General features: G+C 48.4%; 9 protein-coding genes across 9 annotated transcripts; 6 read left to right on the plus strand and 3 right to left on the minus strand.

Annotated features, from left to right (window-relative positions):
* Positions 1–140: 140 nt before the first annotated feature.
* N7466_004695 (Cnl2/NKP2 family protein) lies at positions 141–734 on the plus strand (the record flags this gene model as incomplete). Its single annotated transcript, XM_057164092.1, has 1 exon — positions 141–734. One exon carries the CDS (start codon positions 141–143, stop codon positions 732–734), a length of 594 nt encoding a protein of 197 aa, XP_057022773.1.
* Positions 735–1,386: 652 nt separating this feature from the next.
* On the plus strand, positions 1,387–1,854 carry N7466_004696 (Ctf8 family protein; the record flags this gene model as incomplete). Its single annotated transcript, XM_057164093.1, has 1 exon — positions 1,387–1,854. The coding sequence occupies one exon, from the start codon at positions 1,387–1,389 to the stop codon at positions 1,852–1,854; it is 468 nt and encodes a 155-aa protein (XP_057022774.1).
* A 1,071-nt stretch (positions 1,855–2,925) lies between these two features.
* On the plus strand, positions 2,926–3,426 carry N7466_004697 (Dabb family protein; the record flags this gene model as incomplete). The annotated part of the gene is made up of 2 exons (XM_057164094.1): positions 2,926–3,027; positions 3,214–3,426. 2 exons carry the CDS (start codon positions 2,926–2,928, stop codon positions 3,424–3,426), a joined length of 315 nt encoding a protein of 104 aa, XP_057022775.1.
* Positions 3,427–3,853: 427 nt separating this feature from the next.
* N7466_004698 (putative GTPase activating protein (Gyp5)) lies at positions 3,854–6,783 on the minus strand (the record flags this gene model as incomplete). The annotated part of the gene is made up of 4 exons (XM_057164095.1): positions 3,854–3,916; positions 3,981–6,450; positions 6,548–6,681; positions 6,751–6,783. The coding sequence occupies 4 exons, from the start codon at positions 6,781–6,783 to the stop codon at positions 3,854–3,856; spliced, it is 2,700 nt and encodes an 899-aa protein (XP_057022776.1).
* Positions 6,784–7,840: 1,057 nt separating this feature from the next.
* On the minus strand, positions 7,841–9,064 carry N7466_004699 (Rab geranylgeranyltransferase BET4; the record flags this gene model as incomplete). The annotated part of the gene is made up of 4 exons (XM_057164096.1): positions 7,841–8,205; positions 8,262–8,844; positions 8,899–9,006; positions 9,056–9,064. 4 exons carry the CDS (start codon positions 9,062–9,064, stop codon positions 7,841–7,843), a joined length of 1,065 nt encoding a protein of 354 aa, XP_057022777.1.
* A 234-nt stretch (positions 9,065–9,298) lies between these two features.
* On the plus strand, positions 9,299–12,139 carry N7466_004700 (WD40 repeat domain-containing protein; the record flags this gene model as incomplete). Its single annotated transcript, XM_057164097.1, has 2 exons — positions 9,299–10,235; positions 10,434–12,139. 2 exons carry the CDS (start codon positions 9,299–9,301, stop codon positions 12,137–12,139), a joined length of 2,643 nt encoding a protein of 880 aa, XP_057022778.1.
* A 324-nt stretch (positions 12,140–12,463) lies between these two features.
* On the plus strand, positions 12,464–13,200 carry N7466_004701 (uncharacterized protein; the record flags this gene model as incomplete). Its single annotated transcript, XM_057164098.1, has 2 exons — positions 12,464–12,732; positions 12,948–13,200. 2 exons carry the CDS (start codon positions 12,464–12,466, stop codon positions 13,198–13,200), a joined length of 522 nt encoding a protein of 173 aa, XP_057022779.1.
* A 277-nt stretch (positions 13,201–13,477) lies between these two features.
* On the minus strand, positions 13,478–16,001 carry N7466_004702 (WD40 repeat and Utp12 domain-containing protein; the record flags this gene model as incomplete). Its single annotated transcript, XM_057164099.1, has 2 exons — positions 13,478–15,368; positions 15,445–16,001. The coding sequence occupies 2 exons, from the start codon at positions 15,999–16,001 to the stop codon at positions 13,478–13,480; spliced, it is 2,448 nt and encodes an 815-aa protein (XP_057022780.1).
* A 3,205-nt stretch (positions 16,002–19,206) lies between these two features.
* N7466_004703 (putative transcription regulator BDF1) lies at positions 19,207–21,759 on the plus strand (the record flags this gene model as incomplete). The annotated part of the gene is made up of 3 exons (XM_057164100.1): positions 19,207–19,301; positions 19,374–21,369; positions 21,442–21,759. The coding sequence occupies 3 exons, from the start codon at positions 19,207–19,209 to the stop codon at positions 21,757–21,759; spliced, it is 2,409 nt and encodes an 802-aa protein (XP_057022781.1).
* Between the last annotated feature and the right edge of the window lie 106 nt (positions 21,760–21,865).

Consider the following 21,865-nt stretch of genomic DNA (forward strand, 5'->3'; position numbering starts at 1 on the left):
ACGCCACATTAATTCAACATCAAGACGCGACTTTTGGCGACATAAGAAGTTGTCGGTCTAAATAACGCGATTACTACGTGACTTTCTGCTTTGAAAAGACATCTGAACGTGTTGGTGATATTGGCTTTGATAGTTTCACCATGGCGCCCTCTGAAGAGTCTATATTGAGCAATTTCTTGCTCACTCCAGCCCCGCTGCCAACTGTACTGTCCCTGCAGAAATTCACAGATCTGTTCCCTAAGCGTTTGAGGAACCACCCGCATATTCGGGCCCTGTACCGGGAGTTACAGCAGATCCGGGAACATGATATGGATCAAGTGAATGGAAACATTGACACTGAAATTCATGAAGGCGAGCGCCAGAAAGCAGAGCTCCACAAAGCCAGCCTGACAGCCGGTGTGGAAGCAACCAATGACGAAGAGCAACGGGAAGTGGACATGGATCTACATTTGTTTGGTCAAACTACCTCCAATTCCCAGGACTATCATTCAGTGGAGAGTCTCCTAGCCGAAATGGAGACGGCTTGCACCCATATTGAGCGAGAGATTGCTGATATTGACCAAGAGGCTTCTGGTTTGGTGGCTGGACTTAGTACTACTGTGGGAGGATTGAGTGATCTTCGCTATGGGAAATTTGCAGGCCCCGGGTCTGCTAGTGATGTGGCAGAACAGAGTATCCAAGGGTTGCAAAATCTGGAAGAAACTTGTTATGAAAAGAGCACTCCGGATGCTTGATGATATTCCAAAGTCATTGATTTGATACAACCATCCAACCAATTCATATCTCATATCTGGTAGGCATTCAAGTTCCCAATAAGAGTTTGGCGCTAACTCTGAAAGTATAGAACTTCCTGGGCCACAAATCTACGTCTAGATCCAGTCTTGACTGGGAGCCATCAGAGCCTAGGCAGATTTGTCTGGCCCAGAAAAGGCACTGGTCTGTCCTTCGGCAGGACCTGTGGGTGTTTTACAGAAGCAGCATGCCTGTTATGTCACCAACACGAGTCTTCATCTGATTTTACTCAGTTCCAATACAGAGGGTCTCATCGGCTAGCAAACAGACCTGTTGCCCAGATGTACCACAACACCTCAAAACAAACAGATGGATGCATGAAAAAGCCCACCATAATCGTCAGGCCTGGAATGATTCAATAACCATTATCCTAATCCTTAGCTACTAAAATTTTTTCTTTTCCTGGGACAAATAATAAATCAAATCCTAATTTTCATGTCTTGGATATGCACAGAAACCGCTTTCCGTCTTGGGTATGATTGAGGCTAAATTGTGGGGTTCAAACGCGACCCGCGTCGCGTCAACCTCAACCAAACCGACCACTCCAAATAATCCAAAATCAACCAGCGATATACCTCGCGATAAACCGTCAGCATGCCTACCATACGCCTCCATCCCCAGTCCTCATCTAGAAAAGAAACAACAAATACGCCCTTCCCAGTCACCAACCCCCTTCCTCAGCTCCTCCAAACCCCCTCAGGCCTCGCCCTGCTCGAGCTCCAAGGCACCATCAATATCCCCTCGACGGAACAAGATGAATACGACGGAACACCAGCACCACCATCACCAAATGGTGCGTCCTACGAAACCCCGATCGGCAAGCTCATGTTCCCGAATTACTCGGCCCTGAACCCCGACGACACCAAGTGGATGAAGCACGCATATCTTTATGTGGGTCGATACCAGCGCATGACTGGGGAAGTGAAGAAGTTGATCAAGCCAATTGCTTTGTTGCAGAGGCGGCCTTCCTCTTCCACAGAAATCGAAGACTTGGAGGTTGTGGAGATTGTGCGGTATAAGATCTTTTTCAAGAATCGACCGGAGCCTGTCAACACGGTTTGATTGGCTTGGATTTTGTTCGCTTGAAAAAATCCAGTCCGTCTGTATGTCTCTGAGAGATCATCGGGTTTAGATTCCCATTGACCTGTTGTCCTGCGATGTGGACCTCAAATATACCACCTGCGAGGCATTGTGTTTCTATGATGGGCTTGGAGGAATACTGGACACACCCATCATGGTGGGAATTCGATTGAGATTCTTGATCTGTATTCCTTATACCCCATCCAGTTGGAATGGCAAGCAGCAGCAGATGTGGTCGTCAATTCGTGAATGCTGTGTTGGGGAAGAATGATCATCGGCCATGGGAATTGATCCGATACACGCTACCCTGCCACTCTACGAGACCGACCTGAAGCCCCGAAAGTGCCTTATGATAAGATGACGGAATGAATTCGACACTGTTTCCTATGTTTTCTATGTTTGCTGAAGTATGTGAGGCATCTCGATCTCCCAAGAAAGGTGTGGGACGAGCCTAACGCAAACACTCACGCTATATTACGATTGTGATTACTGGCTTGAAAAATGTAATCAGTGGAGCTGGTAAAACTGGTGAATACACTTGATTATTACCTGACAGGACACATTCAAGTTGTTACCCGTGAATTGGACCTGCAATAACCGGGCGGAATTAAGCCATCCATGAGCCTGGAAGTATTCCGCACTCCCAACTTCCAACGAGAAAGCCGAATCTCCCGATCAATATCATGCAACAATTTGTTTTGGAAAATAAAGAAGGAAAAGAAGAATATGTGAATAAAAACGTTTTGGTAAAAAAGAACAGATGCTCGCATCTCTAGACTTAGTTCAGCCTTAAAAACCCGAGCCTCTTTACTTCATACCGAATGCCGACCCGTCGGAACGATGTCATCAATAAAACCCCGCAAGTACCGAAGCTCTGGTCCACTCACGTATGATTCCCGCATTACATTGATTGCCAATCGCTATTTAAAGGGCTCCTCAATGCCCCGCCAGGTGGCCTTACGCTTGCCACTACCATTGCCCTTTTCACCTTCCTACCGCAACATCTCATACAGATCAACCCTCTACCGGACATTCACCTCCACACCCGCAGCCATGGCACCCATCGAGCGCATCACTCTCTTCAAGATCCCCAACGACGCGGATGCGGATCGTCTGCTTGAGCAGTATAAGATTTTGGCAAAGACCGCTACCAAGGTATGCTTACTTTCTGGGTTGTCTAGTTGCTTTCACTGCACAGAAGCCTGAGCTGTGCATTCCGTTCAAACTACTAGTTGCCGGTCGAATGCCTACTACCTACCCTTGTTTTGCTGTCTTCCTCTCTTCACATTGGGATTGTAATGTTGAATTTCGAGTTGGTGCTAACGTTGAACCTCTGTCCAGGACGGAAAGCCCTATATTGTCGCTGCCGCTGTCGGCAAGTCCATCGCCGATCCTCGCAACCGAGGCTTCAACATCTCCGTGAAGACAACCTTTGCCTCAATGGAGGATATGAAGTACTATGATTCGGAATGCGAGGCACACAAGGCGCTCAAGGCGCTTGTTGCGCCTATCAAGGAGGATGTGATGACTACTTTCTACGAGAACGTGCTTTAAAACAGCTGAAGCTGCATGGTGGGATTGTACATAAGAGTCTATTCCGAACAAGACTTCGAAAAAAAAAACCATGTTTCATTCCGGATATACACGGCATACATCTAGTATGCTTTCTGGGTCGACATTCGCAGACCAGAGAGAGTTGGGGAAAGGAGTAGTAAAACAAACAAAAGAAAACAAGTAACAAAAATAACAAAGTAACGAAAACACCTATGCCGTCTACAATGGCATGCTGGAACAATACGGCTTGAACACAGTACAGAGTCGTAAAGAGATGGGGAGAATCGTGGTTGGGCTGAAAGAGAAATGAAGAGGACAGCAGATATCCGGCCCATTGGTGTGATACCGAGTAATCGCAGATTGACTCGCCATCAATGCTGGAGAAATATACAGGTGTGAGGAAAGGTAACCGGGGGGGAGACATAGATCAATCAAGGGCCCGGCGAAGGTCGCTCCATTTCTGACGAAGGGTCTCGTGGTTCTCGGACACCTGCGAATGGCATAGTTAGTATCGGGACACCTGGGAGTTTTGATCAAGATCAGACTTCACATACCTCGGCCCACTTCATCTTAGTTGAAACAAGCTCCTTCTCCATTTCAGCCATAGAGTCCTCCATGGCGCGGTTCTCGTTCTGCACCTCGATATTCCGTTTCATGATGCGCTCCATCTCCATACGCAGTTTCTCCTCGACCTCGCCGGGCTGCTTGTCAACCACAATCTTCAGCTCACTAACTTGGAGCTTCAGTGCATCGGTCAGATCACGCAACTCTTCGTTTTCGACCTTGGCATGAACCAATTCTGATGCAAGCTGCACATGCTCCTTATCAGAGGCCTCTGCACGCTCTTCAAGCAAGCGCACTCGAGCAGCTTGCGTGCCCACGGTGTGTCGCAAGTGCTCCAGCTCAGCCTCACGCTCTTTCTCCGTCCGGGTCTTCTCCTCCCACTCGACAGTGTAGGATTTGATCATCTCCTGCGTGAGAGGGACATCGCAGGCATCCTGGACCAACAGATCGGCGCGGTAAACCTCCTTGTCGGCAGCTCCGGAGCTTCCAAAGAATCCAGACTCCAAAATAGACGAGGCCGAAGGTTGCTTGTCGATATATGCGTCGAACAGTCGCTCTTTCAGGAAAGTGGTGAGCGTGCTCATATCCTTCATTTCCAAAAGTGCTTCGGCATTCCGCCTCATAATGGCAATGGAAAACTTGAGGATGGTGCGCTCAAGGCCTTCCTCGAAGATGAGGTCGTAAATACGAAGAACAAGCTGCAGCGGGAATCGATAGGCAAACAATGTCAAGAACCACTGGGTAGCATATAATTGCGGAGGGACTCCACGTCTTCGAAGATGACAATAGAGGGCCGGTTCCAGATCTTCCAGAAGTCGCTCGAACTGGTAGAGACTGCGATGGAGACCAGGCATGTCTGCAATGAACATCTCTCGGAGCCCGTATTTGTTCATGAGTTTCACAAGAAGCTCGAATGCCTCAACTTCATCCATGTTGAACAACAGAGGCATGACAATAAAGTTCATACCTTGGGCATAGCCCACAGCCTCATCATACATAGCATATCCTTTGCATAAGCCATAGAGACTCTCTTGGCTGCCCTGTGAGACAAAGTATTTAGAATAGCTTGTGCGCGAGCCCAGATCCCGACGAATGACTTTTTCCAACTTCTGCAAGGCAACTGCCTCATCCTTGGCTCTCTTGGCACGAGCTGTTTCGCTAGCCAACTGTTCCTTGGCCAACTTCTCAGGGTTAGTTTCCTGGGAAGGACTAACACTGGCGGACTGTGTGGCAGATCCCGAATGGTCAGATCGAATGGAAGAGCGTGAGGATGAGTTTGATTCCTCAATAATTCCACTAATCTGGCCATTGGACGGCCGACGTTCCTTGTCAGTCCCGCGCGCCACCAAGTCTCGGTATATATCCTCCAATTCACCAGCATGGCAATCTGCCAGAATCTGCCAAATGACACCTCGAATGGTTTGTGGAATACCTCTCTTGATGGCAGAGTTCAACTCCTCCGAATCCACCAAGGCCTGAGGTCCATTGTTCACAAGTGATTGCCAAAGTTCCCAGTCGACGGGAGTTGATGCATCGTCCGGTGATTTGGCGAATCCAGAAACGGTACCCGGTGCAAGGCTGGGGTTAATTGTAGACGGATCTGCAATTCCAGGAGAAGTTACTGCAGAGCCAGAGGGAGGTGGGTACAGAATTCCGTCTTCGTTTTCTTCTGGGATTATTGGCGGGCTCAATTCAGGGTGTCCGACGCTAGGGGGGCCCGACCGGGCGCTCGATTCTTCGTGCTCGGCCCAGGTGGTATCCTCCCGCATACGCAGCAGCTTAAATTGATCTTTCAAACTATTGCGCCGTGGCCTCTTCGAATTGACGCTTGAAGCATCGCCATCTGCCACGAGGTCCAAATTGCTGGCGACGGTTGAAACCGAAGTGGAGGTGTTTCGCCTAGTACCAGCTTGAGGCGGGGATTTGACTTCTTTGGCTCCAACGGAACTTCGAGAGAACCATGCGAAGGGACCGCTAGCTTTGCGAGCTAGGGGTGGGGGAGGGGGTGGAGGAGGATTTTTGTTGACGGGAGGAGGGCCCCATGGCAAGGACGGTAGCGTTCCAGACAGACCTTTCAGGCCAGAGCTGGGTGGAGAGGCGGCATCGTCTTTGGGGGGTACGGGAGGTAGCTCCGGCCTGATTTCGGGAACTGTCATGTTGAGAGGCTCTTCATCTTTGCTGGTTGTGAGGACCACCTCATCCAGGGACGAAGCAGACGATAAACGGTGGGAGGTGAGTAGGGGTGATTTCGGTGTAATGTTCCGACTTTGCGTCTCCTCTTCACCTATCCCGTCCAATCCAGTATGTTCCGCTAGATCTTCAGGCTCGGCCTGTTGGTCTGCATTGTCATCTCCATTCACTTCGACGGTCTCAAGCTTCAGCTCGTCTCCAAGCTCCTGGTCCTGTAGCTCCTCCGTCTGGTCCTCCTCGGCAACTTCACCCTCATCCGGCTGCTTCCCCCTTTTTTTTGTTTTTCTTCTTGTTTTGCTTTTTGGGTGTAGTTTGTTCGCTTCCGTCGGTATCCTCCTTCTGCTCGACCTGCGATTCAGAAGGGAACAGCGACTTCTCTGTTAAGTCGGGGGACGCGCCCACCCCCACGGGGGGGCTATCAGTCAAAGACCGAGCTGACGAGGACTTGGGAATAGTAACACGGAGGTTTTCGATCGTCTCAGGGGCATCGTCAAACGACTCCTAGGAGCAAATCAGCATCAGAACACGGTGTGTAGAATCTGAAACGAGGGGGGACATCACACAACTTACCCCTTCGTAGTCACGACTGTTCCGGGGCGACATCTCGAGCTCAGGTTACGAGTACATGCAATCAGAAGATAACCACAAGACCCAGGAAGCAGGAAGCCTCTGGGGTCATCAGTAGAAAAGGAAGGAAGAAGGAAGAATGAGCCAGGAATTTGGGGACGTCAGTTTCGTAGTGATGGTTTATGATGGACAATCGATAAATCGAGGGACCAGGCACGGACGGTGATTGGCTGACTGATTGCAGATTACAGTATGGGGGGCGACCTGTCGATCGGAACGTTGGAATGGACAGATTCAAATGCTGTATGTAGGTGCAGCTGCAATATGCAGAATGTAGGATTCTTGTCTGCTTTTCTTTCTTCTTTCTTCTTTTAATATGCCATTGGTATTTTGTTGTTCCACTTAGCTATGTTCAATCCATCTCTACGATTATAGATTCTGTCATACGTGTATACGTGTACAAGACCATAATTTCCTAAACCGCACCAATCAATTGGAAAGCGTGACTAGTCAAAGCCTTTTTGTCTTACTAGACTGCTTACTCTGAATGCCCTTTATATCTACTAGGTTTTTGCAGTAGCTGCTAGTAACTTAGACCTGTATGGCTCCATTCGTGGCTAAGACTTTCCCTTCCAGTGTGACGACCTTGATTGTGATAAGAGAAAATAAAAAAATAAATCTCTTCTTTCTTTGTCAAATTCCTTTATTTCAAATGCAACAGCTGTCAAAGGATAAATTTACATATAGAGTGTTGTGGGGATGCAGGCATGCGCTACGTGGCAGTATTTTGAAGCTACATGTATTGAAAACCATGCATGCATTCTTCCCTTGCAAGGCTGGAGATTCGGTTAATCTATTCTAATGAATTTTGAATTGAATACTAGTAAGTATCGTATTCCGAAATACCTTAGTCAAAATCTCCGTTACCATAAGTAGGCTTTGTCTCAAGTGCTCATTAGCTTGTCGTGGCACAAAGGACACACATAGTACGGACTATGCATGTGCCATGATTATCAAAATGTTCCTCGGATGGCTGATAAAAAGTAGAGCCACGTTTATACATCTATTGGAAGACATCGCCTCAAATTTTGATTTACAATGTCCGCTCAAAGTCCAACCACCTCTGCTGTCGGAGTGGATCCAATTGTTTCAATTCTGAGAGCCAGCTCAGAATTTGATCTCGATCCTCCGATGATAAACAGCCCGCCACCTTGGATACCAGCACTGTACACTCTATCAGCGCCTGGTAGATATATTTGCAATCTTCAGCTCCGTCAAGAACCTCTTCAATGTTTTCAATCTCTTGACGGAGGTATTCAAGTCGCTCGGGCGTGGTCAGGTTCGGAGCCATGGTCCGATCTGCAGTGGCCGGGTCAAATACAGACAGCAGATTTTGGTGATAGAACCAGACGGATTGGTCATAGGGATCAATCAAAGCTTGATGGATGAGAGATATCTCTGTATTGGGGTCAGAAATAGTTGAATAGGATAGAGGGTATTTCTATGATACTGACCTTCATCCAGCATTGCTTTTCGCTCGTCATCAGTGGCACATTGCTCATCCAATAACTGCTGGATCAGCTTGGTGCGATAATGCCAAGCGGAGAAATTGGAAAGATTAGCCCCAATCATTTTCTTTGCGTACTCAAATTCTTTCTGGGTCATGCCCATGGCCTCATCCGGGCTTCCCAACTGTTTCAAGGTCTCCACCACCAAGCGGCGGTATCCCCATCCATGGAAATTGCGACTATCCAACGTCAACATCTTGCCAACCAGGAAGAACTCTTCTTGCCAAAGCTGGCGAGCTTCAGGCAATGCGAGCAGTCGACGAGCCTCATCCAGTAGCCAGATTCGATAGTTCCAAATCCAATAGCATTTGGGAAAGCTTCGCAGGAGCGGGATGAGAAACATTAGATCATCTTTGATGAGCTGGAGGACCGATTGGCCTAAACTATCCTCGGAGTTATTTTCAGCTTCCGAAAAATGATATCTCATGACCTGACGACGATGGTTCCAGATAGTGTAGTACTCTGGATTCCGATTCAGCAGCTCCGAGATCTTCCTCAACGTGTCAGAAGTGTAATCTTGATTCGCTACCTGGCTGGAATTAGTGAAAAACTCGTATTGTCTGATTTTTCTCTAGTAACCCACTTTTTCTGAGACCCCACGTTCTAGAGATCTGTAGTCTTCTATCTTCTGCAGCTCCTGCTGCCGTTCTTTGGGGGTCTTCTCCACGGGCTTAAATCGCCGAACGCCGTGCTGCCAAGCCCATCAGCCTCGAACTTTGGAAGTGCATTATCTGACTCACGCTGGCCATGTTGATGGAATAATATTTCTTGATTTTTCCGACTGGAGAATTGGGGAAGAGCGAAGAAGTGCCACCGCGGCTGATGTCTGCGGGGATCACGTGGGTCTCCTGCCTTGGAATAAGCAACTGGCACATTCAATTTTCTTCCTCAACTTACATCGACAACCTTTTTTTCCCCGAATAAAAACTTATATTACACTCATTCTCATGTTAGCTGTTTACCTACTACGTTAATCCTATATCATGGTGGATTCGCAAAGTCACTCCTTCGAGGATGCCTCTTCCGCGGGCAGCTATAACGTGCCAATCATATCCCAGCTTCATTCAGAGTCCTCCGAGGACACCGGGTCAGTCAGACGACTTCAACTTACCACTGTCAATTTTCCATTTTTCATATCACCTGCTAGCTCCCAGGCATCACAGTCCTTTCCAAACGCAAAACTTTTTGAAGTCCCCCCAGGCTTGGAACACAATTTATCAGCAAATACAGGGTCTCCGACGCGAAACCGTAGTAGGATCAGGAGACCATTGGCTGGAGAAACATCACGAGCTGCCTTTCCTAGCCCGAGATCTCCTGATCGATTTATTCCCGCGCGCCACTTCGACAATTCTCCATCAACTCAATATCGGGTGAACAAGCACCCTCAGCAATTGTCACCGCGAGAGCGACTTGTGCGATGTCGTCTTCCCGGAGAAGACCCATTTTTACCATCTTCTCAAACACCGCGGTCACCAGCTCAAATTCCAAGGCCTACTCGGTCTCCTCAAAGACCACTCTATCGACCTCATCTAATCACCGACTTAACAGTCATGGGGGGAAATCGCCAGAACGACTTCCTAAGACAAGTCAGCTCCGGGGGAGTTTGGGCCGTAGGTGGAACATCAGCAGTGCTTGGTACCTCGGCTCCAGTGATGAATGGTACGCCAAGTTCTTCGAGCAGACGCACCACTGCTCCGGCTTTTGTGGCCAGATTCCTGCCAAAGAACACCAGAGCCGAGGAACAGAACAAGCACGAGTCAAGACTTGCAATAGCTCTGGATATTGACCCTATTACCAAAACTATCGATACTTCTGCAATGCATATGGAAACAAGTCCGAGTCCTACATCTCCAAACTATGAGCGATTCGCGCCTTTTGAGTGGAAGGATTGTGCCTGGAAAAAGGGTGACAGGGAACATTGTAAGTTTTGGTGCATTTTTATACTCATGACCTTATTGGTCAAATCACCCAATTCTGTCTGTTTATTGGGTGTGCGTCTTATTTTTGCTGGATAAAAATACTATCTATTGACATATAACATAAGTACTGAGTGCAGGGCTTCATTTTGACCTTGATGATCCACCGAGCGCCAGGCATCCACTAATTAGGCTTGAGTAGGGCCAACGATTCTTCCTCAACGAGAATCTGTTCCCCCGAAGCCTTTTCGAATTCTGGATGCTCCGTATATGCGAGACGACTTCTACTGCTCCACGCTAGCTTATTCTTTCACGTCTGGCATCTTGGCTGTTGGCCTGGCACAGTCTGTATATCTTTGGTCAGAAGGTTATATTGTGGACCGACCGCCATTTGGTGATTATCCTCCATCAAACTATGTGACTTCCTTGTCCTTTTCATCAGAAAACGGCGGCCGAAGTATTCTTGCTGTTGGGCGTCAATCAGGTCAACTGTCTCTTTGGGGCGTCTCAGAGACTAAGGTTCGCTTTGAAATTACTCATCCTCACAGTATATCATGTGTTTCTTTCAAATCGAAGACTTCACTGAGACCATCGGAAGTTTTGCAAAACATGGAAGTAGATGCAGAACTTCTCGTTGTCGGGGATGAAATAGGTAACATCTGGTACTACTCAGTTGAATGGCCTGAGATACATACTCAATGGAGTTGGACTGGCTGCATGACGCTCCTGGCCAAGATTTCCGCGCATGGTCAGCAAGTTTGTGGCCTGGCCTGGTCCCCTGATGATCGATTCCTTGCTTCTGGAGGCAATGACAATCATTGTATGTTGTTTGATTTGCGCGAGATTCTGCCATCCCCGCCAGTCAACCGCGCAGGCTTTTCTCCTGCCTCTTCCAATCTAACAGGCAATTTGACTCTCCATACATTTCAACCTCTACCATCGCCACCTGGCTTAAGGGATATTCCCAGCAGGCGACAGATTGTTAGCCATCTGCTCCCATCATTGGGACAGTCTCCTTCGAGGTCGACTGCACCAGCTCCCCTTTCAAGTCGGTTGGGGTGTCTCATCTCCGGTAGCACAAAAACTGTTCTAATCCCACACAACCGTCAGAAACACTGTCTCATGCATGCCGCAGCAGTAAAAGCAATAGCATTTGCACCTTGGCAGCCATCATTACTTGCAACAGGGGGAGGTACCAATGATCGAGCTATCCACTTCTTCCACGCCAGGACCGGTGCTTGTCTAGCGACAATCAATGTGTTTGCTCAGGTGACTAGTCTGATCTGGAGTCAAACCAGACGTGAAATCGCGGCTACATTTGGTTATGCTTCACCCGAGCATCCCTTTCGGATTGCCGTCTTTGCCTGGCCCAGCTGTGCACAGGTTGCTGTGATTCCTTGGGGACCTCATGGAACCAGCTGGGATGGCGAGGATCAAGATGTCAGCTATGATTGTGGACGAGCATTATATGCCGTAAGCTACCCGGGTAGACCACCACGCCCTCTGAATGCGCCTCTAGAAGAGCCTGATATTTTCTACACTACTAACTCACCTTCGCCCCCCATTCACTTACCTTCGCCGCCCACTAACTTACCTTCGCCGCCCACTAACTTACCTTCGCCGCCCACTAACTTCTTCCGACATCCTGGGCAGTCAAATGGAGTGCGTGAAGTCAGGCGAGGGCCACGTGCGATCCGCCCGAAAGAGAAAGAAGGTGGCATGTGGTGCAAGCGAACGATGGAAGAGGGGTGCATTATCGTGGCATCGAGTGACCAGACCGTCAAATTCCACGAAGTATGGTCCGGTCGACGTAAAAACACCAGCTTTGCCTATGGAATATTGGGCGGGAGTGATATCCTCGAGGGCATGGAAGGCATCGAGAAGTCCGGCAGTGAAGTCATTCGCTAAAGCACTGTACATTCTATTCTTAACCCTGTAGTATTATCTGATTGTGGGTCCACGGTTATTGGAAGCTTGGGCTAAGTCTTGAATTTTGGTTTCTGTTTTGCAGGTGCGTCACACCATGGTTTTTGTGGCCTTTTTTTGTGCTCCCGATTCATCCATTAGCGTGAATAGAATGTCGATCTCTCTCCACTCCTGTTCACCAATCCTGGCAATAACTCAATCGATCGGAGATCCACGGAGATTTAATGAAGTGTCGTTTTTCGAGTCCGAGTCTTCCTCTTCAAATTCGTACCTTTGACATTACTCTGACCTCTAAACACCACAAGGATGCGTCTCACAACCCTCCTTCCGATCCTCACCTCTACCATCGCGACTGCCAGTACATTGAATGTCACAGTCCTCGGCGCTCAAAACAATGCCTCAACCCTCGAATGCTGGGCCCTGAAGCCAGGCTTTACAACCTCTTCTGAGGCTGGTACAACTGGCTCCAAAAGTTTGAATCTAGGCCCCCTTGATGGAAAGGATGCAAACAACTCCACGTACGCCATTATCCCGGGGAAGTACGACGGAGGAAGACACAATGCGCCCGTGAATCAGTATGAATCTCCTTTTTGAAAATTCCTTCATTTTTCGTGTTTGCTGTTGGCGGTTTTCCAAAGAATTGGAGGAAGATTGTCTTCATAACTACCACCACAGTCTACACATACCTCCCAAACATATCGAATCCGAACACCACCTGCCCAGATGTCGACAAGCATGTTAATTTCAGGTTCCCAAGTATATTTGAGCTAACACTTTTTTCAATGAAAAGATGGGTCATCTTTTTATCAGGTTTAGCACATATCACCCTCCCCAACTCCACGGCTGAGGCCTGGGTCTCTGGAGGGAAGAACGGTGCCATTTTAGCACTTGATACGGCCGACGTCAGTTACCTTGGGCACATTACTAAGTATCCCTCCAATGAGTCGACCGTTACATTCGAGGTCCCATTGGGTGAGGAGGGGATTCCTGCGCATACTGTGTTGTATTCAGGTGCCTGTAAGGGGGCTGAGCTTTTGGAGTAAATGTGTATAGTACTTATGTGAAGAATGAAAACACTGGATGTTGGGTTAAGCTTGTTTCAAGGTTCTGTTACTCCTAGACGAGAAAGAAATTTGCACAAAAACTTGAACGATAATAAAATGCAGACAGAAATGCATCCAGTATAGAATTCTTGTAAGCCGTAAACAATAATGAACAAATAGAAATCAGAAAGCCATCTTATCTTTCCACCCAGATTCATACAGAACAAGACACATCGCATCCATCGTCTATCAACAACCTATAATGCTCAATGTTATTTTATTTCTTCCCCAATTTTCCCTTCTTGCCACCGGACTTGCTCTTCTTAGGCGCAGGCTCCTCCATGGCAATATCAGACCCCTCATCTTCGGTATCGGCAATGAAGTCCGCGAGGGATCCCTCGCTCGCCTCGTCCGAGTCCTCATCCTCGTCTTCCTCAGACTCTTCGGCATCAGAAGAGCCAGCCGACTCCTCTGCCTCAATGTCCAAGATGTTCTCAATCTCATCCTCGTCCTCGTCCTCACTGCCATCTTCGGACTCATCCTCAGAGTCATCCACGCCGTTCATCATTGACTCGTCCTCGTCAAAGGCCTGCTCACGAATAGACTTTGTCCGCGGCTTAGCTTGGCCTTCAGCATCACTGTCGGATTCATCCTCTCCTTCAACGTAGATAATGTTGTCCTCGTCCTCGCTATCCATGCCATCATTACGACTGTGAATATCACGGCGCAAATTAAGCTGCGCATCAAGCATATCAAGTTTACCCTTAAGCATAAGGAGGGATGAAAGACTGGAGGATCGCTGATCCATGACCTTGTAAAGGGTGGAAACACGCTTGAGGAGATCCGGGTGACCAGCCAGGGCACCACCGTGGGCAACGCAGACCCATTGGACCCAAACGATGAGGTGACCGTAGCGGCCAGGTCGGGATGAAAGGCGCTCGGCGAGCTTCTGGAGCAAAGTAGCAGCAAGGGAAGAATCAAGACGCTGGATGGTATTGCGAATAATGGTGATGTCGGAGGTGTGGAAGCATGACTCGAGAAGGGCGTTATCGTTTGTCTTGAGTGACTGTGTGAGCACGGTAGCTAGCGAGACACCAGTGGGGATCTGTTGAACGGCGGCGGCAGGCTTGCCAGGGACAAGGGTGCCGAGGTTGAGGTCATCGTCAAGCTCGGCTTCGACGTCGACTTCCTGGCCTCTATTGGCGCGAATGAGCTCACCAAACGAAGGCTCCGCACCTTCCTCCTCCTCTTCCTCCTCGTCTTCTGACTCTGCGTTGTCCATCTCAATGTCATCATCAGCAGGAGCCTGCTTAGAGGACTTGGTCTTCTTCTCTGTGGGCTTGACGGTATCTTCAACGTCCGAGTCCTCGTCACCGGATACGGAAGCGATGTCTTGGGTATCATCCATGTCGACATCATCGTCGACAGCCATACCAGACTGTACAGCGGTGTTGGTCTCGTCCACTCGGCTCTCACCAGCATCCTTAGAACCATTTGTTGACACGGATGCCAATGTGGAGGTTGCCTTTGTCTTTGCAACTGACTTGGTTCCGGTAAATGCGAGCTCGTCGGTGGTCTCATCAAGGAACTTAACGCGCTCGAATACAGGGATAACGCCACCCTCGGCGTAAGCAATCACAATCTCGTGGCCGTGGAACAAGGTTGAAACCACGGGGACACAGGCATTGGAAGACTCAGATCGGACGATCTTGAGAGAGGCATTTGCCTTTTGCGTCATTTGTTTGCGGTTGCTCTTAGCACTGCCAGATTGCGCAGGTTGCGCAAAGGGCTTTGTGAACAGTTCAATTGTGCCATCCTCCGTGATAGCAGCAAGGATTTGCTTCTCGGGGGTACCATCGTGCAAAGACAGGGATGTCACATCCTGCTCGGCCACAAGGTTTCGGACCAACTTCTGGGTTGAGGCATCGAAAACGTTAATGAAACGGTCACCATCAGATGCAAGGAATGAGCCAGAGCTAGCCGACTCGGTGGACGAAGAAATGACGCTGTGGATCTGGTTGCGCATGGCGGGGAACTTGACAGGCTCCTCTTCGGAGTTCTCCACGTCTATTAAGAAGGATGTCTGGGAAGCACAGATGACAGGCACGTTGGAGGGGACGGGGCGGGAGAGAGCAGTGAAGACAGACGATGCAGGCAGATGAATCGTTCTGTAAAGCAAAAGAAGGTAAAAGTTAGCTTGAGCATGCCCCAAGTACGGGCAGTCCGAATTTCGAAGTTACATACCGTAGAGTCTTTCCAGTGCGCAGATCCCACTGCACGAGCTTGTTGTCACCACCGATACTCCAAGCCTCTTGGGCCGGGCGCCCAGCGGTGAACTTGAAGTCCTTGATACCCTTCTCATGCGCACCGGTCAAGGTACCGACAATCTTATCCTCCGACGGAGAAAACAAGCGGATTTCCGAGGTGCTGGTTCCAAACGCAACGACAACATCACCCTGGTCGAGTCCATCGACACCGTTCACATCGGAACCACGCTTGCGCTTCTTCTTTGACTGGTCGCGGTTCTTGGCCTGGCCACCGTAGTATCCCCAGTCTAATGATGTGATGATCTCCTTCGGTCCCAGCGCATGCTCGCATTGTAGTCGACCGGTGTTGGTGTCGTGGATGCGCAGATGCTGCGCATCGAGTCCTTGGATGACCGAGGCGAACAGGGCCAATTGGTACTCGGAAGGCGAAAATGCAGCTCGAAGAATAGAAGACTTGGTAGGTTGCGTGAGGCCAGCGGCTAGCGACGCGGCCGAACCGACCTTGGTGGTTGGGCGAGATGACTTCTTAGCCATTTTGTTGGAGGTTTTTTTTTTCTTGGCCTTCTGTTGGAGTTGCTTCTGGATTTTCTGATATCTGTAGGTTGATCAAAGTTGAAATATAGAGTTCCCTAAAGCACAAGGAGACACCTGAGAAGACTTTTTTTCACAAACCCTGGGGAACAAAGGGCTGGGGGCTCTGGTACTCTGATGGTCTCGTAGTCGATGCGGAAAGGAAAAAAATGTTCTGTAGACTCCCGGTCCAGGCGCTAGTCCTAGATTGGTTTAGTGGGAGTGAGGTCCTTATCTAATCAGCACGGGAGGATCGTAGCCTGACTTTCCAGACTTGGAAGGGGGAAAAAGTACCTTCAAGTTGATTAAAGACTACTAAAAATATTTCCATTTGATGATCCATGTACATGCCAATTGACTACATGGTTGATGCCTTCAATCAGATCTTGCTTCTGGGTCTACGGGTGTTTCAAGTCCAACATTCAAGACTCAAGTGATGAGTTCCGGGAAACGTTGGAAGCAATCTATCTGGAATACATACTAGTAACCTTCGACCTCACATTTCAAACCTTGGAATGCTCAGATTTTCGAGTTCTGAATCCATGGATTGTAAAATTGCACCTGTAACGTTGAAGGTTGGGAGCCTCTAGTAGAACATTTCGTCCATCTACACCACCTGAGCAAGTTAGATATGCACTCACCATATATCTAGACCAGGTTCAAATGTTCCCAGGCTCGAGGCATGCACATGATATTGTACGAGCTTGAGAGACATTTTCAACATTTCAACAAAGGTTTCATTTGGACATTCAATGTTGGTTCTCCAAGATTCAAACATTGAATGTTCCAAGTCTCCGCACATCAAAATACATATATTGTATACATCTATAGATGTCTTGTGGAAAATAACATTTGAACATTTGAAGTAACTCTTCAGAGGTTAGCCTTGGAACCTCATAAACATTCTTCGGTCCAGTTATTATATAATCTTAAAGGTATTCAACATAATGTTTGAACATCAAATATTCAAATTTTATGCATAGACGCGGAACCTGATATGGGCTGATAAACGCTATATATACATGTGTAGTAAATATAGATCAAATTCGAACAGATATCTGGACGGACATCGGAATATTGAAGGGATATTCTATAATACTGTGCATTTAATGTTAGTAGTAGTCAACAGGTATCTGTATAATATTTAACTTTCAAATGTTCAAATGTCACTTTCTCAAGTTAATCTCAGTTAAACAAGTTTTTTTTTTTAGAATTTTATATATATACTATATAAACTAAATATTAGGAACTCAATATTAGGAAATTACCTATACTAGTACTTATTACATGTATATGCTATACTACATATATCGCACATGTGCACAGGAAGTACAACCTTGGAAACCTTTTTTTTTTTTTTTTTTTTTTTAAATATTGGTCTGGCGTTTTACATGTTATATACATGTTACTGCGTATTTAATTAAATACTATCTGAAATGTCAAGTTTATAATATTAGAAACATGGAATGCGTTTCATTGTTGTCAACAGTGATAGACCTCAGATCAGTGCCTCGATGAGCCTCAGCCCAGGTGGTCGAAGCTGGCACTCATGCCTAGTAGGCATGCTCCTTTGAAAAGAACCTTCTATTTTGAAGGTTAAAGTGACTCATAAAATTGACAGTGAGATTAACCTTTGATATTTTCTTTGTCGCCGATCTTCTTTATACATATCCACTTTACTTACTTCAAGATTTGACTTGAGTATAACTTGTCATGATCTGGCCACATGTGACCAACTCTGCCTAATCTGTAAGGGCCCAAAGTGCAGCCTCGCCCGATTGGCTGTGCAGTCAGCCGCAGACCACTTTTTATTTGATTGATTTCAAAATTGCCGTAATAAGTGGACAAAGGGGGGGCCCATGACAGCTAGGGGGGATTCCACTTGGTAGTTAAAAATATCTTCAGCAAGGACATTAAAGGACAACATCCACATTCAAAAGATAGTGCGGAGTATATCTCCTGTACGGAGTGTACGGAGGCTACTAAATACACAGCTTGTCGAGACTCGGCCACGCCAAGGCAAAAGGTCACGTGCATGACGTCTGGAAGTCAACTCGTCACTGACGCTAAACTGCTTTCAGGGATAACCCTAGGGTTGGCAACACCCAGGCATGAAAGCCTTCTCTGGTATGAGCCCGGAGGTATCCCTCGCATGGCAAAGAGTCACAGATTGACCATCCATCCCAAAGAAAATTGAGAACTAATAAAAATACGAGTGAATTAAGAACAATAAACATCGACTTTACAATCACCCCGGTATCCGTTCTTTCTATTCTTATCTTTCTCAGGTCGTACCCCATTCACGGAGTCAATGATGAAATGAAAAATTTTCAGTACCATACTCAAGACCACCCAATCAGCATGAAGCATCCAGGGGTCGCATCAAGGCAGCGCCAATGAAAAAGGGGTGGACCCGGTTGGATTTGGTCTAGCGTGGCTGGTGGAACTTACAGGAGGAGAGAGCAAGGCGGCCGTCTGTACTTAAGGATTCTGGCATCCCCATCCGCTCGATGTTCTGCTTCCGTCCTGGACTAACTCTGCTGCTGACCGCCCGTATCCTTGGTTACCTGGTCTTGCCCTCTAAACATTAAAAACACGCGCTATTTCGCGTCGACGCGTGACCCTTTTTGTTAAGGCTCCCTAACCTCCCCATTCTCCTTTTCTTACTTGACTTTTTCCCTTTTCTGCCCTTCTCTTTTTTTTTTTTTGAGATTAATCTTTTTTTTGTCTGAAATCGTTTTTTATATTCCTTTTCCTTTTTTCTGAGATCCACTTTCCTCTTTTCTCACAACTCCCCCCTGTGCTTACAACTTGAAAGCAATCCGTGAGCTTGTTCACCGGGTTTCTACCTACTTCGGTGTTCTCTCACCGCCCACGTGATTACCTCACCACTTTCTTGGCGCTATAAATTCCTCACCTCCGATCGCATTCTCCACTTCTCTTATCCCCCGACTCTCTCCTTATCACGCTGCGCTTTCTCTCTCCGCGTTTTCCCTCCGCCCCTCTCCGCGTTTTACCTCCGCCCCTCTCACAGCTTGCGTGTGATTGTGCGCGGAAGTGTGTATCCAATCCTCTTCAAGAAATTCTGTGAACGCGTCCATCCCCAAGAACCCAGTCTCCGTGACATCACCATATAGCTTGTATCTACGCCCTCTGGATACTATTCTTCATGGCGACTCCGCCTCCCGAGGCTCCTCCTGTGCTTAAGGAGGAGAAAACCCAGCTCCCTCCATCTCCTACGGCGCCTGATGTTGCGCCTACCAGGTGAGTGCTCGCTATGCATGCCTTTGGTTGCCTACCTGGCAATGTAGGCTGATTTGATCGCGTTACCTTCAGTGCGACCACCGATGTCAAGATGGCCGGTATGGATACCCCTATCGAAAACAACACAGCCGTAGTCAATGGTAATGGCCATGCGCCTGCTGCTTCTACCAACGGAACAGGCAGTGCTGTATCTCCCCCCAAATCACCCGCCCCCGTTGTCGACGCATCAGCTGCTCCCGCGCCAGCCCACGATACCCCTGCCGAGCCCACCGTGCACGACCAGAAGCGATCCGAAGCGGCGACCCCAGCTCAGTCGCAAGCTCCCGAATCCGTGATTCCCGCTGAGAAAGTTGAGGAGGATAAGGCTACCCCTAAGGAGCCGGCTCCTACTCCTGTTGGCGCTTCGGCAGGTTCATTTGATGGGACAAATGATATTGAAATGCGACTTGATGGTCCATCAGATGCGCCTGCAGCACAGCCTTTGAAAACAGAACTTCCTCATCACCCTACTACAGAGTCTGCGACCCCAGCCCTGCCACCCCTTCGGACAGATTATGAAATGAAAGATGCACCCATTGCACCCCCTTCCCCATCCAAAGCCTCCCGCGAACGCTCGGAAGATCGCGCCGAAGAACCTGCGGCCAAGCGTACCAAGGTGACCAGCGAAAATGGAACACCCGCCATCAAGCTTCAGGAAGCGCCCAAACCCGCCGCTGAGAACCCCCGCTCCAGCCAGTCTGGCGTCACTAAGGTGCAACACAAATTCCTTACGAAGTGCGTCTCGAGCTTGAAGCGCATGCACGACTCACGCTTCTATCGCGAACCCGTGGATCCTGCGAAGCTGAACATCCCAAACTACACTCAAGTCATTACCCGACCCATGGATTTGAGTACAATCGAGAGCAAACTGAAGGACAATTTGTACACTTCCCCACAGGCTTTTGAGGAGGATTTCGCTTTGATGGTCAACAACTCTATGACCTTCAATGGCCCGGATCACCTGGTTACCATGGAGGGTGTCAAGCTGAAGAAAACTCTCGATAAGCAGATGCTCAGCCTTCCTAAGGCTGATGAGGTGGAAGAAAAGAAGCCCAAGAAATCTTCTGATAAAACTTCAGCTCCACGACGGGAGCCTCGCACCTCCCTTGGCAGCCAAACCGTCAAGGCAGCCTCACCCCAGAGTGCTCCCACTACTTTTGCGCTGGGTCCTGAGGGCTTGCCTACTATTCGTCGCGACTCATTCAACCCCGATGGTCGCCCAAAGCGCTCTATCCACCCTCCTAAGCGGGACCTGCCGTATTCCACCAAACCAAAGAAGAAGAAATATCTTTGGGAGTTGCGGTTTTGTCAGGAAGTCTTGGATGAACTCCACAAGCCCAAGCATCAACTTATTGCACTTGCTTTCTACTACCCCGTGGACCCCGTTGCCCTCAACATTCCAACCTATCACAACGTGATTAAAAAGCCGATGGACTTGATGACTATTCAAAGCAAGCTCAAGACTGGCCAGTATGAGAATGCCAAGGAGTTCGAATCAGACATCCGCTTGATGTTTAAGAACTGTTGGCGGTTCAACCTCAAGGGAGATCCGACATACCTAGCTGGCGAGAGCCTATCAGAGGTTTTTGATAAGAAGTGGAGAGAATTGCCGGCATTCCTCGAGAAGCATGACCCTCCCCATGAGCAGGAAGCTGATTCGGACGAAGAAGAAAGCGAGGAAGATGCGGAAGAGAGCGAGAACGAGGATAACGAGAAACTCAGCTTGCTGCAGAAGCAGATCGCAGAGATGTCGCGTCAGGTGGAGATGATCACGCAAAGGAAGAAAAAGACACCCCCAGCTAAGAAGGCTAGCAAGCCTAAGTCGGGCAAGAAGGAAGTCAAGAAGAGCGGCAGTACTAGTGGCAAGAAAGACAAGAAGAGCAGCAGCAGTGGTAAGAGCTTCAAGGATAAGACGCGCTTCGTGTCTTATCATGAAAAGCAGATCATCTCCAATGGGATCAGTAGCCTTCCCGACAAGAAGATGCATGAGGCTCTTGGAATTATCCAGAGTAACGTTCCTGCTCTCAAGGTAAGTCTCAGTAGACTTTTTTTTTTGCTCCCATATCACCCCCAACGTCCAGTCACTTACTTGTTCTTGCAGGGTACCCAAGAGGCCGAGATCGAGCTCGATATCGATGAACTACCGAACCCTGTTTTGCTGTTGCTTCTTGATTACGTCAAGAAGAACGTTCCAAACATCATGGATGACGAGGATAATGCCCCGACTGCTGGGTATGCGGCCCCTAAGCCGAAAAAGAATAAGCCGATGAGCAGCAACGAGCAAGAGGCCCGGATTAATACGCTTCAGAGCAATCTTTCCCGGTTCTCTGATGGAGGTGCCCCTATGCCATCGGTCGAGCATAACGAGTCCAGCGAGGATGAGTCGGACGAGGATTCGGAGGAAAGCGAGGAGGAGTGAATGCTCTGTGGACCGATCGTTGCTGCCTCTCAAGGCGCAAGAGACATCTTGCTTTGATTTGCGTTCTGAGCGTTAATTTGTTTTCTCCCTTCCTCGTTTCTTTTCG

The sequence above is a fragment of the Penicillium verhagenii genome, assembly GCF_028828195.1.
Source record: "Penicillium verhagenii strain IBT 33310 chromosome Unknown utg000005l_segment0_segment0, whole genome shotgun sequence".
In the NCBI taxonomy this organism is placed as follows: domain Eukaryota; kingdom Fungi; phylum Ascomycota; class Eurotiomycetes; order Eurotiales; family Aspergillaceae; genus Penicillium; species Penicillium verhagenii.